This window comes from Tenrec ecaudatus, chromosome 12 (assembly GCF_050624435.1).
Source record: "Tenrec ecaudatus isolate mTenEca1 chromosome 12, mTenEca1.hap1, whole genome shotgun sequence".
In the NCBI taxonomy this organism is placed as follows: Eukaryota; Metazoa; Chordata; class Mammalia; order Afrosoricida; family Tenrecidae; genus Tenrec; species Tenrec ecaudatus.
Genome location: NC_134541.1, coordinates 116,182,322 through 116,199,672, shown reverse-complemented (window position 1 = coordinate 116,199,672; position 17,351 = coordinate 116,182,322). Strand labels below are relative to the sequence as shown.

The 17,351-nt window shown below is 44.6% G+C and overlaps 1 protein-coding gene across 1 annotated transcript in view; it reads left to right on the top strand.

The window, feature by feature from the left end:
- PDILT (protein disulfide isomerase like, testis expressed) overlaps positions 1-2,819 on the top strand; it is a 45,365-nt gene extending 42,546 nt beyond the window's left edge. The window contains exons 10-11 of the mRNA XM_075528105.1: positions 1,629-1,718; positions 2,604-2,819. Of these exons, the coding sequence (XP_075384220.1) occupies positions 1,629-1,718; positions 2,604-2,819 (306 nt within the window). The remainder of the gene's footprint in view (positions 1-1,628; positions 1,719-2,603) is intronic.
- The last annotated feature ends 14,532 nt before the right edge of the window (positions 2,820-17,351 follow it).

Sequence of the window (17,351 nt, the reverse complement as noted above, 5' to 3'; positions counted from 1 at the left end):
CTTCTGGGATACACAAACTGAACATGGCATCTTATCATCTGGGACTGTGTTAGTCTGGGTAGACTAGAGAAATGAATACAGGGAGACTCATACTTGTATGGGAAAGAGCTTTATATACGAGAGCAATTGAATATTGAGAAAACACCCCAGCCCAGTCCAGATCAAGCCTATAAGTCCGAAATTAGTCCAAATGTCCAATACCAATCTGTAAAGTCCTCTTCTGACTCATGAAACACATGCCAGTGGTGGGAAGACTTATGGATCCAGTGGCATTATAAGCATCTCAGGGCTGGCAGGGGTCTCCACATGGCTCCTCCAGTTCCCAGAGAATGAGGTCTTATCAGCGTAATGCCACGTGTCTTGTCAGTAGAGCATCTCTCAGGGAGTGAACAGAGAGAGAAAGAGTGTGTCTCTCGCCTCCAAGGAGGAAATACAGGAGTTCCCAGAATCCTCAGGAGAAGGCCATGCCCACACAGAGGCCTCCTTGGCTCTATCCTGATTGACCGACTAGACTCTACCCCTTCACTCTTAATCCTCTCAGGTCCCAAATTGACACCAGATTATGTAATACCATAGGTACTTGGATTCTCCGCCTTTCCAGCTCTGCGTTCTACTCCAAGAGCTCCAGCTCCCCTCATCCACTCACATTCATTTGCCAGCTACATCCACACAAGTTCTAGAGCTCCGTATAACTGAGTCCTGCTCAGATCAGTTTCCCATCCGTGACCCAATCATAATGCTAATGATTCCTGATAAACCAGTGACTGTTTTCATGTATCAGGCCTGGGTTACTTGGTTCCCGCTGCTCTGGAGACGGAGCCCTGACTAAAGGCAGACCTTGGAGACATTATGAATCCCGTTCCAGAGCATTGCCATAAAGCAAGTCACACATTCCTTTTGGTTTCCAGTGCACATGAAAGTGATATTTATAATACACTGTAATCTATGACATCTGAAAGGGCATTACAAAAAGGTTTGGAATAATGTTATAATTAGCAATGTGTCACACAGCGACACAAGGTGAGCACGCGCTGTTGGAGAAATAGTGCTGACAGACGTGTTTGATGCTACACATCTTCAGTTTGTAAAACACAGAATCTGTAAAATGTAATCTCACAAATGGAATAAGGAAGGGGCCATGCCCTCCTAAATATTGGGTTGAGAAGCTAACAGAATGAGCTGTGTGCACTAGAGACAGAGTGGCGTTTCCACCATGGAGTGATAGTCATTGAATACCACCAGTGTGGATGGAACCCACTTTATGACACTTGGACACACTGGGTAAAGGGGAGTGGGGAGGGGGCAGCAGTGTCAAAGAAATGCAAGTAGGAGGAGGTCCCTGCTCCCAGGAAGAGTATGGTGAGAAGTCACCATAAGAGGTGATCAGACCACTAATGATGAAACGCAGGTTTGTGCCCTGCAGCCTGGCTCCAGAGTTCGCGCTGGGAGCATTGTAACTCGAGGAAGGAGGAATTGTTAAGATGGCCATTTCAGAACCATGGTAATGGAGGTGCACAAAGGTAGCCTGATTGGGTGGTTAGGAATTTGATTCCACATATTCCAAGAGAGCAACTCTTGGACATCGTGGAGGAAAAAGCCACGGGCCTACTCTTCTGTCTCCTTCCTAGACTATAGTCTACAAGGGAGAACATACCCTGGCGGCCTTTTCGGATTTCCTGGAAGGACAAATCAAGGCCCGGGCTGAGGAAGAGGACAAGGTAAGGGGAAGCCACAGCTCTCTGAAGAACTCTGCCCCACAGTGAACTGCCCAGGGCTTTCCCTAGTCATCTTTCAAGGGAACTTACTACGAGCAAACAGAAGTGGCAGGCTTAGACAGAACGAGGAAAGGCAGACTCTCCCATGGCTCCTATAGGCTGCTTCCTGTGATCTACGGCTGCTGAGATGGCAACCCGGGGCTTTGCTGGGGGCCTGCCTTCTGGCATGATGGATGGAAGAATTCCCCTTCCCCTAACATTTGCTCTGTAATGCCATCTTCTGTAAGGCTCTCTCAGCATTAATTAGTGCCCATGTTATGAACGGTACTCGTGGGTGTAAACAACAGTGGGGATTTATCTTACATAACTGGGAGGCCTAGATTCAGCAGCGCAGGCAGTAAGGTTAAGATTGTCTTTCCGCCAACCGCCACCTTGGTTTCCCTCTGTGTTGACTTTATTCTCAAGTTGGCTCTTCCTCTATGAAGAGCCAGCAGGACCACCACAGTTCCAGTCTCATATCCTACGTGATAGAAGTCCCTCTCATTCCTCCCCCTAGCAAGTTTCTAGTTGTCTGGGCTTGGGTCATCTGCCCAGCCCCAGAGCTGGAAGTGGAACAGCCACACCTGTGTGCTTAGAGAGGGGTGGGGGGTGGGGGGGCATTCCTCACAGGTGTTCTTACCAGCAGGGAAAATCGTACTCTAAACCCTCATCCAAGTCAATGGACTTTCATATTTCTGAAGAACTCCTGGCCCAAGGAATGATGCCTTTTGGGCACTTCCTCCCAGAAACAGAGGTCTTGGCAACTATAACCATTTATATCCCTCCCTCTATTTCTTTGTGCCCCTCTTTCCTCCACTCCTTCCTTTCTATCTTATGTTTTTAAAATAGGTAGTTTCCGTTGAGAAAAGTGAGCTGGCAGAAGAGACGGTATTGCCTGAGGAAGAGGAGAAAACTTCTGAAGCGAAGTTGCCTGGGCAAAAGCTGGTGGAGCTGGAAGAGCTAATTAGGCAGAAGGGACCAGTGGAGAAAAAAGACGTGAAACTTCCAAAGTCACCGGTTCCTCCTACACAAGAAAAGACAGCAGGTGTCAAAGAGGAGCTTTAGCTTCTCTGAAGCCAGGTGCCCATCTTTCAGGTCCTGGATCTCCTTCAATAAATTGAAGTATTATTGAAGTGGTGTGGGTGGGAGCTGGATAATAAAATCCCTGAAAGTCTTTCACTCGTTCCTTTTTCCTGGTTGGTGCTACCTAAGAAGCCTGGTTTGGCCTGGAATTCAGAGACAGCTTCAAGGGAAGCTATAATAGCAACCCTTCAAAAGAGCTTACAACTTTCTAGACATTCACCTATTTTACTACATATTAGGGATTTAGGTTCATTTTCCCTTTTTCAAATGAGGAAAATGAAGCATTGAGAAGCTAAGTAACTGCAGGATTTCCTCAGTTAGAAGTCCATTGAGATTCGATCCTAAGAGTTGTTATGCCAGAGAAGGTGGGCTTAAATGCTATGCAACCCAACTTCATACCAGGATGGAGGGTCCCAGAGTTTGGAGAAAGCGTTTGAATCAAGGGAATGATTGACTGATTTGAGCTGCATTTGGGGCAATAAGAGACCCAAGCCCACCTTTGTGCCTCAGTCTTCTGCATCTCAGTAAATGCATCTCACTAAAGCAACTGCTCCAAGATCACCCACAGTTCCTGTCTTCCTCCTTCCTACCACATCCAAGCCTTAAGATGCGACCACGCCCTTCCACCTGACTCCTCCCACTTTCTTATTTATTTATTATCACTTTATTGGGGGCTTGTACAGCTCTTATCACAATCCATTCATCTACGCATTGTGTCAAGCACGTATCTACCTATGTTGTCGTCATCATTTTCAAAACATTTTTTTTCTACTTGAGCCCTTGGTATCAGCTCATTTTCCCCCTCCCTCCTCCACCCTTCCTCCCTCATGAATCCTTGATAACTTATAAATTATTATTTTTTCATGTCTTATACTGACTGATGTCTCCCTTCACCCACTTTTCTGTTGTCTGTCCCCCAGGGAGGAGATTATATGTAGATCAATGTAATCGGATTCCACTTTTTCTCTCCCTTCCCCTCCTGGTATCGCTGTTTCCATTATTGGTCCTGAGAGTTTTATGTGTCTTGGATTCCCTGTGTTTCCAGCTCTTATCTGTACAATTATACATGCTCTTGTCTAGCCGGATTTTCAAGGTAGAATTGCGATCATGATAGTGGGGCAGAAGAAGCATTAAAGAACTAGAGGGAAGTTGTATGTTTCATCGGTGCTATACTGTACCCTGACTGGCTCGTCTGTTCCTTGTAACCCTTCTGAAAGGGGATGTCCAATAGTCTACATATGAGCTTTGGGGCTCCACTCTGTATTCTCCTTATTCACATTGATGTGATTTTTAAAAATAATTTTAATGGGGGCTTGTAAAACTCACCACAATCCATACATACATCCATTGTCTCAAGCAATATGTTGCCATCATCATTTTCTTTTTTACATTTTATTAGGGGCTCATACAACTCTTATCACAATCCATACATATACATACATCAATTGTATAAAGCACATCCATACATTCTTTGCCCTAATCATTTTCAAAGCATTTTCTTTCTCCTTGAGCCCTTGGTATCCGCTCCTCATTTTCCCCCTCCCTCCTCCCTCCCTCATGAACCCTTAATAATTTATAAATTATTATTTTTTTCATGTCTTGTATTATCCGATGTCTTCTGTTACCCCCTTTTCTGTTCTCCATCCCCCTGGGAGGGAGTTATAGATAGTTCATTGTGATCGGTTTCCACCACCTTCCCTTTTCCCTCCTGGTATAGCTACTCTCAATATTGGCCCCAAGGAGTTTATCTATCATGTATTCCCTGTGTTTCCAACAGTTATCTGTACCCATGTACATGCTCTGGTCTAGCCAGATTTGTAAGGTATAATTAGGGTCATGATGGAGGGGGGGTGGAGCATTAAAGAAGCAGAGAAAAGCTGTATATTTCCTTGGTGCTATACTGTATCCTGACTGGCCCGTCTTCTCCCCAGGACCCTTCTGTAAGGGGATGTTCAATTGCTTACAGATTGGCTTTGGACCTCCACTCCACACACCCCCCATTCACATTATGATTTTTTGCTCTGGGTCTTTGATGCTTGATACCTGATCCCCTCGACACCTCAGGATCACACAGGCTGGTGTGCTTTTCCATGTGGGCTTTGTTGTTTCTCAGCTAGAAGGCTGCTTGTTTATCTTCAAGCCTTTAAGACTCCAGATGCTTTATGTTTTAATAGCTGGGCACCATCAGCTTGCTTCACCACATTTGCTTATGCACCCGCTTTGTCTTCAGCAATTGTGTTGGGAAAGTGTGGATCACCAAATGCCAGGTTGTTAGAATAAAGTATTCTTGCATTGAGGGAGGACTTGAGTAGGAGCCTAATATCTGTCTGCCACCTTGATATTAACTATTTCCCTATCATTATATATAAATATATTTACATACATACATGCCTGTATTTAGACCTCTATAAATACCCTTTGCCTCCTAGTTCTTTCCTCTATTTCCTTTTACTTTCCTCTTTTCCCATACCATGTTCAGTCTTCATTTGGGTTTCAGTAATTCCTCTTGGTTGCATTGCCTTTGATCAAGTCCTACCAGGCACCCTATACCCTCCTCACCATCGATTTTAGATCACTTGCTGTTCCCTTGTCCCTGGGTTGGTTAACAGCCCTTCCCTTTCCCTCACCTCTGTCTCTCCTGTCCCCTGAACTGTGGGTTTTGTTGTTCTCTCCTCTGGATTGTTTATCTGGCCTATTTTATCTAGATAGATAGACATGCATAGACAATAATAAACACAAAAACAAGACAGAGCAAAAGAAAGCATCTATAGAAAACAAAGCAGCAGCAGCAATAACAACCAAAACAAAACGACAAGGAAAAAAGCCTATAAATAGTTCTAGGTCTGTTTATTGACCTTCAGGAGTGTTTTCCAGTTGAGTCTGATAGGGTGCCATGCCTGGCCCCAAAGTCTATTTTTGGTATTCCCTTGGGACTTCATTGCTTTGCTCTCCTTGCTGCTCTGTTGCATGCCCTTAGCTTTTCGTCCCAGTGTGGTGACTCCTCCCACTTTCATCTCCACTGAAATAACCCGTCATTCTCAGTGGCTGAGATTTCCTTCCTGACTGATTCCATTGATCCTGTCTGCAAAACGCACCCTCCCTTCCCAAAAATAAACCCACCTTCCGCATAGCTGTTGGGGCAATCTTATAAAAAAAACCCTAGCCACAATCCACCCTCAAATGACATCTCTGCTTTTAGAATTAAATTCACCTTACCATCGCTGTGAGGTCCTACAGCTCTCTCTCTCTCTCTCTCTCTCTCTCTCTCTCTCTCTCACACACACACACACACACACACACACACACACACACACACACACTTTCTGGGCTCCAGATACAATAGCTCTCTCTTTTGATAAATCAAGAGCATCCTGTCTCAGTTTCTCCCTTACTATACTCTAAGCTTAAATTCAGTCCCCCAGATCTTCATGTTGCTGTTTACCTTCTCATTTTCCAAATCCCAGATCCTGATGTGCAAAAGAACCTTCATTTGTTGCCACTTGCTGTACTGCCCTCTCCCCCCACCAGCCCGTAAGCTCCAAGAAAGCTTTGTTTGTCTGGATTCTCAATGCCTATAACTTTGATTGGCACATAATATAAATTTCCACTCTCTGCTTCCATTCATGAATGAAAGGGGACAACCACACAGATTGTGACAATACACATGGAGTTCTGTAGATGGAATACACGGAAATCAAACTGGCTACATCTGTAGAAAGAGATGACGGAGAAGCTCAACATCCATGAATGGAAGCAGAGTTTGTCAGAGATAGTGCTAGAGTTTGGGTCCCTCGATTTGTAAAGCACACTAAATGCAAGGAGGAGGAACTGCTTTTTCAAGTCGAGTCCACCATGGTGTCATGATAGGAGTACAACCTTCAGCATCTTCATTTGCTGATGGCATAGCACTAAAGTGAAAAGATCTAGATCCTCGACATTAATGAGTTGGAATGGACTGGTATTGGGCATTTTGAAACAAAAATCATATAGTTTACAATCCTTGGAATGAAACAAGAGGAATGGCATTGCATTCACTGTCAAAAAGGACATTTCAAGATCTATCTTGAAGTACAATGTTGTATGTGACTGAATTCTATCTGAGTTCAAGGAAATCCAATCAATACAACCATGATCCAAATTTATACACCAACCACGAAAGGTAGTGATGGAGAAATTGGAGAATTCTACCAATGTCTTCAGTCTGAAATTGATCACACCTGCAATCAAGATGCATTGATAATTACTGGTGATTGGAATGCACACGTTGGACACAGAGGAAGGAATGGTCATTGAAAAATATGATCTTGGTGATTGAAATGAAACTGGAGATTGCATGATAAAATTTTGCAAGACCTACAACATATAGCAAATACCTTTTTCAACAACACAAAAGATGACGATACACAGGAACTTCTCCAAAAGAATACACAGAAAACAAATCAACTACAGCTGTGCAAAGAGACAATGGAGAAGGTCAGTGTCAGCAACCAAACCCAGGCCCAGGGCCGACTGTGGAGCAGACCACCAATTACTCATATGTAAGTTCAGGTTGAAGCTGAGGAAATGAAAGCAAATCCATGAAAGCCAAAATACGACCTTGGACCTATCCCACCTGAATTTTGAGAACATGTCAAGAAGATTTTCTGCATTGTACCCCAAGGAGAGAAGACCTGATGAGCCGTGGGCGGACATCAAGGACATCACTCATGAAGAAAACAAGAGGTCATTGAAAAGACAAACAGAAAGAAAAGATCAAAATGGATGTCAGAAGAGACTCTGACACTTGCTCTTAATCATAGTGGAGCAAAGACAAATGGAAGAAGTGATGAAGTCAAAGAGCTGAGTAGAAAATTTCAGAGGGCAGTTGGAGAAGACAAAGTCAAATATTATTATGAAATGTACAAATACCCAGAGTTAGAACACAAAACAGGAAAACAAGCTCAGTCTATATTAAACAAAGAACTCAACAACAAAAAAATCAAGCTTCTACAAATGTGTGCATAAGCAAATGTGGTGAAGAAAGCTGATGGTGCCCAGCTATGAAAAAATATTAGGTCTGGGGGTCTTAAAGTCTTGAAGATAAACAAGCAGTCATCTAGCTCAGAAGCAAAAAAGCCCACACCAGCCTGTGTGACCACGAGGTATTGAAGAGATCAGGTATCAGGCATCAAAGAACAAAAAAATCATATTATTGTAAATGAGGGGGAGTGAGGAGTGGGGACCTAAAGCCCATCTGTAGGCAACTGGACACCCCCTTATTGAAGGGTTGTGGGGATGAGATGAGCCAATCAGGGTATAGAACAGCAACAATGAAACATTTAAATTTCCTCTAGTTCTTAAATGCTTTCTACCCCTACTATCATGATCCCAATTCTACCTTACAAATTGGGCTAGACAAGAGAATGTACATTGGTACAGATAGCAACTGGAAACAGGGAATCCAGGACAGATGACCCCTTCAGGATCAGAGTGCTGAAGCCTGGAGGGTGGAGGGAAGGTGGGGTAGAAAGGGAGAACTGATTGTAAGGATCTACATATGCCTCCTCCCTGGGGGATGGACAACAAACGGGTGGGTGAAGGGAGACATCAGATAGTATAAGATATGACAAATTAATAATTTATGAATTATGGAGGGTTTATGAGGGAGAGGGGATGTGGGGAGGGAGGGGGGAAACGAGGAGCTGATATTAAGGGCTCAAGTAGAAGGAAAGTGTTTTGAGAATGATGATGACAACAGATGTGCTTGACACATGGATTGTGATAAGAATTGTATGAGCCCCAATAAATCATTTTTTAAAAATTCAAGCTTCAACTTGCAATATTGAAAGATTCTATGGGCAAAAAAGTTTGAATGATGCAGAAACCATCAAAAGAAGATGGAAAGAATACACAGTCACTACCAAAAAGAACTCGTCAACATGATATTCCACCATTTCAGGAGGTAGCATATGAGCAAGAACCCTGGTACTGAAGAGGAAGCTCAAGCAGCACTCATGGAATACCAGCTGAAATGCTTCAACAGGCTGATGAGTCCCTGGAAGCACTTACTCATCCATGCCAGGAAATTTGGAAGGCAGCTACTGGGTCAACTAACTGGGAGAGATTCATATTAGTACCCGTTTTAAAGAAAGGTAGCCTGATACAGAATGCTCAAACTATAGAATAATATTACTGATATTATATGCAAGCAAATGGTTGCAGCAGTATATTGATAGGGAGCTACTAGAAGTTCAAGTCAGATTCAGAGGAGGACCTGGAACAAGGAATATCATTGCTGATGTTACCTTGGCCTTGGCTGAAAGCAGAGAATACCAGAAAGATGTTTATTTGTGTTTCCTTGACCATGCCAAGGCACTTGACTGTGTGGATCATAACAAACTATGGATAACCTTGAGAAGAATGGGAATTCCAGACACATACTTGTGCTCGTGTAGAACTTGTACACGGATCAAGAGGCAGTTGTGCAAATAGAACAAGGGAATATTTCAGGGTTTAAAATCAAAATGTGTGCATCAGGGTGCACCATACATATTCAATCTGTATAATGAGTAAATAAGAGAAGCTGTATTATAGGAAGAATTCATCATCAGGATTGGAGGAAGACTTATTAATAACCTATATTAGATATGCAAATGATACAGCTTTGCTTGCTAACAGTAAGGACTTGAAGCAGCTGCTGATGAAGATCAGGGATTGCAGAGTTATGGATTACAACTCAATATCAAGAAGATCAAAAGCCTCCTAACAGAATCAATAGATAATATTATGATACATGGAGAAAAGTTGAAGTTGTCAAGAATTTTGTCTTACTTGGATACAAAATAAACACTCATGGAGGCAGTCAAGAGATCAAATAATGGTTTTCATCAGCTGCACAAGACCTCTTTTAAGTGTTGAAAAGCAGGGAGATTACTTTGAGGACTAAGGTGTGCCTGACCCAAGCCATGGTATTTTCTATTTCCTCAAAAGAAGAATTTTGCTTGAATTGTGGTGCTGGAGAAGAATATTTGAAAGTACCATGGACTACAAAAAGGATAAATAAGTCTGTCTTGGAAGAAGTAAGACCAGAGTGCTCCTCAGAGGCAGGAATGGTGAGATTTTGTCTACCGTCTTCAGACATGTTGCCAGAAGATACCCACCCCCGCAGAAGGTCAGCGTGCTTGGTAAAGGAGAGGCAATATAGAAGAGGGAATCTCTGACCAAGATGTTAGGCACAGTGGCCTCAACAGAGGATAGGATTCAAGCATAGGAACATCTGTGAGGATGGCTCAGGAACAAGGAGTGTTTTGTTCTTTGTGCCTAGTGTCACTATGGGTCAGAACCCATTCAACGGTCCCTAACAAAAGCAGCAGCAGCAACAACAACTATGCTCAATAATTGTCAGTGGATCTAGTGAAAGAAATTCCAGACGGCCGTCTTTTCTCTAAGAGAGACATCCTCAGGGCGGATGTGCTGACGGCTTGGCTCCAGATCTAATGTGGACTCTGCTCTAGTTTTCTATTGCAGTTGCAAAAAAATGGCCATAAAATACATGGCCTAAAACAACACAAACGTGTTCTTTGTCCACCCAGGGGGCCAGAATTCTGACATCTAGTTCCCTAGGCTATAATCAGGGTGTCACTAGGGCTGTTTTCTTCAAGAGGCTAGGGAAGAATCTGCTCCTGTGCCTTTTTTAGCTTGAGACTGCATGCATGCCTCGGCTCACAACCCCTTTCCTGGAATCATTCTGTGATAGATCTATAATCTGTTGTAAATTAGGATTACAAGTGAAGGGGTGGAGTTTGCCTGTCAATCAGGTCACAGGTTGATGACCTCATTTGGAGTTGCTAAGGAGCTATAATAGCTCACTGGAGGCGGGACACTCACTCAGTCCCTGTGAGACAGCCTCATTGACAAGCTACATGGAGACAGGCTGACGGAAGCCAGAGCATTGGAGCTGGAGAAGCTCAATGGAGACCACTGCCAGCGCTGAGATGCTTATAATGCCACTGGATCTATAAGACTTCCCGCCCGCTGCTCTGTGATATTCCTAATTGGGCATCATTGCATGTGTTTTGTGAGTCTGAAAAAGGACTTTATAAATTGGTATTGGACATATGGGCTAATACCAGACCTATGGATTTGATATGGACTGGGCTGGGATATTTTCTCAATATTCAATTGTTAGTATATAAAGCTCTTTCTTATGAGTGTCTATGAATTTGTATCTCTAGTCTACCCAGACTAAACAACACACACTTCAACCTGAAGTCTTGGGTCCACCACTGCAAATCCTACTACTCCAGAGCCTTGCTCTTTCTGTCCTCTTCCTGTGGACTGCTGTGATTGAAATGAGCCCAACAGGTGAATCAAGGGTAATCCTCCATCTCAAGATCCATAGTCATGTCTGTAAAGTAGTGGGGTTTTTGTTGTTTCATGGAAGGTAACTCTCACAGGTTCTGGGGATTCTGATGTGGGCATCTTTGGGGCCATTGTTCCGCCTACCAGATGCACAGGGCTGATTGGACATAATTTCAGCCAGGTAATTATAGTGCTGCTCTTGATGGAAAAAAGGAGTCCTGGTAGTGCAGTGTGTAAATGCTCGGCTGCTAACTGAAAGGTCAGAGATTTGAATCCACCAGCCTCGCTGGTGGAAAGACAGGGTAGTTTGTTTCCATAAAGATTCCAGCCTTGGGAATTCTCTGTCCTATGGTGCCACGATGAGTCAGATTTGACTCTGTGGAAGTTTTGGGGTGGTTTCTTGGGGAACAGGAAGAGGGCATTGTTTTAGGGTCCTCTCCACAGCCTACCTGTCATGAAAATAATGGGTGTGTGTACTCTTTCAGGCCTCCAGAGCCTGCTCTCCAACCTGGTCAGGTCCCATCCAGACACGCCAAGGTACTGCCTGGGGCCCTGAAACTCACCAGAGCCACAAGTTACAACAGGGGCCCATGTTAGTATTCAGGACACGGTGCAAGGCTCACCTGCCTGGGCCTTGGGCTATGTGGCTGTGGTGAAGGAGGAGCCAACAGGGGCCGCAGGGACAAAAATCACACGCATCAGAACCCTTGTGCTATTTATTAGTGAATTCAAGCCAGAAATAATTCAATAAGGACCCACTGGAGGAAGAGGCCCACAGCCTCTCATGGGGTCAGCTGGTAGGACCCCGTGCAGGTGGACTACAAATGCCCTCAAAAATCTGGGTGGTTTGACTGAGGAACAGGTTCAGTACCTGCACGCAGAGTTGTAAATAAGTATGTGTGTGCTATTTCAAGCTGTTGATTCTGTGGTCATGTGATATAGCAGGAGTGAATCATGGCACAGTGTTACACATGTGCAGTTAACCACAAGGTCAGCAGCTTGAAACCGCCTCAGGAGAAAGACGAAGCTTTCTACTCCTATTAAATGTTACAGTCTCAGAAACTCACAGGAGCAGTTCTATAGGGAACCTTTGTGTCAGCTTCGACTCAATGACTGTGAGTAGCAGTTGGTTCCTCATAGATCCTAAATGGGGGGGGGGGGGTTGGGGAGGAGTTGGGAAGACATGAGGAGAGGGAGGAGAAGGGCAGACTTTTACCCTAGGTCTCTCGTTCTCTAGATTACATAGTAAAGAATAGCAGCCTGCAACTCTTACTTACACGATATTTATTTTGAAAGGCGACCCAGGAAAACCAGCCAGGAAGCTCATGGTAGGAATTCTCTACGTGTGCATGCCTCGGAGGTAACTTGGAATGGCTGCTTTTCATTAAACACTGACAGGTCATGAGCCAGGGAGGGGTTGTGTCACCTACAGCCCCCGGGGGTCTGACCAAGGTGTCTCGACATGAGGACTCAGGTCCAGGGTAAGCCCTATAGGTTGGTGGGGCAGCCAATGCCCCTTTCTTGGGGGAGAGGTTCTTCTAGTACATTGGCTCCTTTCTTGCCCTCTCCAAACCACACCAACTTTTCGTTTCTTTTTTATTAAGTCATTTTACTGGGGGCTCACAAGTCTTATCACAATCCATCCATCCATCCATTGTGTCAAGCACATTTGTACATTTGTTTCCATCATTCTCAAAACATTTGCTTTCTACTTGAGCCCTTGGTATCAGCTCCTCATTTTTCCCTTCCCTCCCCACTCCCCTTTCCCTCATGAACCCTTGATAATTTATAAATTATTATTTTGTCAAATCTTACACTGTTCACCCACTTTTCTGTTGTCCGTCCCCCAGGGAGGAGGTTATATGTAGATCCTTATAACTGGTTCCCCCTTGCCACCCTACTCTCCCTCCACCCTCCTGGTATCCCCACTCTCACCACTGGTCCTGAAGGGATCATCTGTCCTGGAGTTCCTGCGCTTCCAGTTCCTATCTGTACCAGCCACACCAACTTTTCATGGTAACCTCTGATTACTTTTCCAAGACTCGATACCTTAGCTTCACTAGCTCAAAAAAAAAAAAAAAAGACACAAAATTCCATGTCCCTCTTTCAAGAAGTACAAATATTCTTTACCCCCAGAATGGAGTAGGTCACAGAGCTAAACGCCAGGAGCGTTGGGTTTTAGTTTTCGCTTGCTATCTAGCTGTGCACTGGGGGAAGTTATTCACCCTCTCAGCTTCCTTGGTCTCCCTGTAATAGGGGTTGCTGTATTTCCCTGTGCCAGACAGTGAACGCCTGACATGTGATGTGTCACTCAGGAAGGGACAGCCCTCAAGAGCAGTAAGCATAAGGCTCGTTACCCATGTTTGAAAGCTAAGAGAGAATGTTTCCAGAAGGAGGGGATGAACAACAGTGCAAAACACTGCTGAGGGAGGAAGGGAAGACCTATAAAAAACATATCCAGCGAGCACTATGGAGCCCTGGTGGTGTAGTGGTTACATGTTGGGCTGCCATCCGCATGGTTGGCAGTTCAAAACCACCGGCAGCTCTGAGGGAGAAAGACTGGGCTTTCTACTCCCATCAACAGTTTAAAGAGGTTACAGTTTCAGAAACGCACAGGGGGCTCGCTACGAGTCAGCATGGACTCGATGGCAGGAGGAGAGTGAGAGCCCTGACACTGAAATAAGAAGTGAAATCTTGATTGGATTTGGTGACGTGGACGTCACCGGTGATCTTGATGAGCTGTGTTAATGGAACTGGAGGCTCAGAAAGCCTCTCGGTGGGAGCCGAAGTGAAGAGTATGCAGATCATCTTGTGAGCAGTTAGGATGTGAGAAAGGTGGACAATCGGATGGTGCTGTGGGGTCCACAGAGGGTTTCTAAAGCAGGAACTAATCGATGAGAAGAATCCAGTTGGTAAGAGAAAACGAATGATTCAGGAAGAAGGGGCAGGTGGAGGTGAGAGGCCGAGAGGGCTTTATAGGGAGGGTACTTCCTCCGCTATAATAAAAGAGAGCACGTGGGAAGAGTCCAGGGTAGGTAGAAGGAGGAGATGAGAGTCCCTGTTCAGTGGCGTTGAGGACCATAGGTTTGTGGGGCCGGGAAGAGCATAGTACATGTGAGAGAAGAGTAGGGTTATGGACCATGAGTAGACAGAATATTCCACTGTGTTGGGTGAAGATGATGCTCCTGAGTTGGTTCAAGCCCAGACTGCCCATTCTCCTTCCCAGGCCTTTGCTTAGACAGCTCTAAAAGTCAAATGTCTTTAATCCTCTAGGATACTGTGATGGATTGAATTGTGTCCCTACCAAACTGTGTGCTAGAATCCTACCCTGATACCTGTGGCTGTGATTCCATTTGGGAAGTGGGTTTTCTTTCTTACATCAATGAGGTCCAATGTGGAGGGTGTGTCTTAAATGCATTCACTTTTTAAAGGCAGATGAGGCACAGAAAAGCAAGCAGACCCGAGGGAAGGGCTAGTGGAACGACTACTAGCAGAAGCTGATAGAAGCTGACTGTGTTAGTCTGGGTACATTAGAGAAACAAATCCACAGAAACTCATGTATATGAGAGAGCTTTATATAAAGGTTATGTGCACATCAAGAAAACATCCCAACCCAGTGCTGCCCAAGCTGACAAGTCCAACATTGACCCATATGTCCGACACCAATCCACAAAGTCCTCCTCCATCGCACAAAACACACACTATGACGCTGACTGCAGGAGGAAAGCTGAATCAGTGAATGTGTAAGCATCTCAGCACTGGCAGGGGTCTCCACATGGCTGCTCCAGCACCCAGGGCTGCATTGGTCCATGTGGCCTCTCCTAAGGGATGTCTTCCAGGAAGTGAGCCTTGCCAGCTGAAGCAGGGAACTGGCTAAGGCAGCTACACCCATGTCCGACTATCAGAAAGCAAGAAACCTGAGAACTAGAAAGGCGAGGCTCACTGAGCCATTTATCTCTCCACCCTTCAATTAACTCCATGTATTTATCAGCCAGGTTGGCACAATAAAAGAACCACGTCACTGACGTATCTACCCACCCAGGAGCTCCGTGGATTGTGGCTTCTAGAAGAAATAGGCAATACTAGACCTCCCCTTGGAGCTACATTTTGATTTCAGCCTTGTAGCCTTAAGAGCGATAATAAAATAAGTTTCTGTCCTTTGAAACCACCCAGTTTGGTGTTTCTGTTGCCTACGTAGCCGCACTAGAGAATTACGACAGACACCTCACTGACGGCTTTGAAAGGGTCTGGGTGGACCAGGCAGAAATGGTAGACATCATCCAGGATGTATTTTTGTTTCATCTAGAGCAGTAAGAAAATAAGCACTAACTCCAATCCAAATGGAAAATAAGCCTGTTGACAAAAGAATTGACGTGGAACATCAAGTGCCAGTTCAGAAAAGAACAATCAATATTAAACAAATGAAGACCTAACTTCCCTTTTTGTCAAAGAATTCCAAACGTAAGCAACACTGAGATATTTCTCATTTATATTTTAGGGAAAGGTTAAAAAGCAAAACAAAAGGTAATAGTGTTAGGACTGATAAATCCTGCTGATGGACCCCCAAAATCCTATGTAAAAATCTCTCAGGTGCTGTTTGGAAGAGGCAGGTGATAACTTCCCAACACAACTCATGTAACTGGTATCACAAAATTATGCCCATGAGAACCATCAAATAGGAAAGTATGTGTATATTTACAGCAATTTAAAAATGTGATGACAACAAAAATAAGCAAAAGAACATATATTCTGAAATCCTTAACGTGTTGCTGTCTCTGACACAGAACTTACACTCCCAGGAATTGACCTAAAGGGATTGATCACACCATTGAGCTGATGCTGAACGCAGCACTGAAGGAGACCGAATGAGAAAATCCAGGGGAAAAATGCTGTGGGTCTCTGCCAGCCCAAGGACACACACATGTGGTTCTGTAGCGAGATTGATGTTCACTCTTACATTGCTTCTTGGGTTGCTGCCTACAGGGAAATGGGCCAGGAGACCCATGTCTCATCTAAGTTCTGATGCTTTCTGTCTCTAACTGAAAAGCCAAAGTTACCTTCATGGAACTGTTTATAGAATCATGACCACTGTGCCATCCCCCAAAAATAAAAACCAAGTTCATTGCTGACCCCATCATCTCATCTAAACAATACGGGAAATGAGAATAGCCATCCCTTCAGGCTGCCATATGCCACTGGCTGGCACAAATGGCTGCGTTCTTGGCTACTAACCAGGTTAGTGATTCAAAATCATGCTGTGGCATTGCAGAAGAGAGGCCTGGCCATCTATTTCCATAAATTTCATGGCCAGGAAAACGTTGGAACTGTTCTGCTCTGTAACACATGGGTTGTCACGTGTCAGGATTGATTTGACGGCAATGAGTTTAGGTTTGGGCTATCATTTGCCATGGGTGTGTTTGGGAAGTGGTCATGGGTAGCCATCTCTGAGGGCTGTCATATGGCATGGGTATGTCTCAGAATGTTGTGCCTTTCCAGGGCAGAGAAACTCACTGATGCAGGAACACATCTCAGTGGCAACATGAACACTCCCTCCCACTGTCCTTGTGCTGCCTGGCTGCAGACATCGACTTCTGCCTGGCTTCTTGGGTCCACTCGCCCTTGCCAGGTTCTCAAGAGAAAAACTTGAGATCTTGGCACTGTTTTTCCAGTTAATTCCTAACTAAGGAATCTCTTACCCCCAAAAGGTGAAAAACAGAGACCTTGTATTTGTGGGCACAGGTGTGACCCACAATGTCAAGCATTTGGGGTCTTGAGCTATTAGGTTAAAAATAACCTTCTCACAGGCTAGGAAAGGAAAACACTATGCCAAAAGAACTCTAAAAAATTTGCATACCCAAGGAAACAATCTCAAATCTCCTGAAAGAGACCTAGTCAGGGGTCAATGTGTGTGTGTATATATAGGAGGCACATGCTTGTGAATGGCCTAATTCTGCCTTTCTGGTTTCAGGTAAGGCTGTCTGCAGCTCACTTCTACTTGTCTTCCCAGCCTGTCTTCCATCTTCTTGTCGACAGGCACCCATGCTACTGGAGAGAGGTGGGGGGAGGACATTAATTTGGGCACTGGAGTCCAAGCAGGGATTGAGTCAGTGCTCTGCTCAATGGCTCTGTGATCTTTGTCCATTCTCCCTATCTCAGAATTGAACCTTTCCCAAT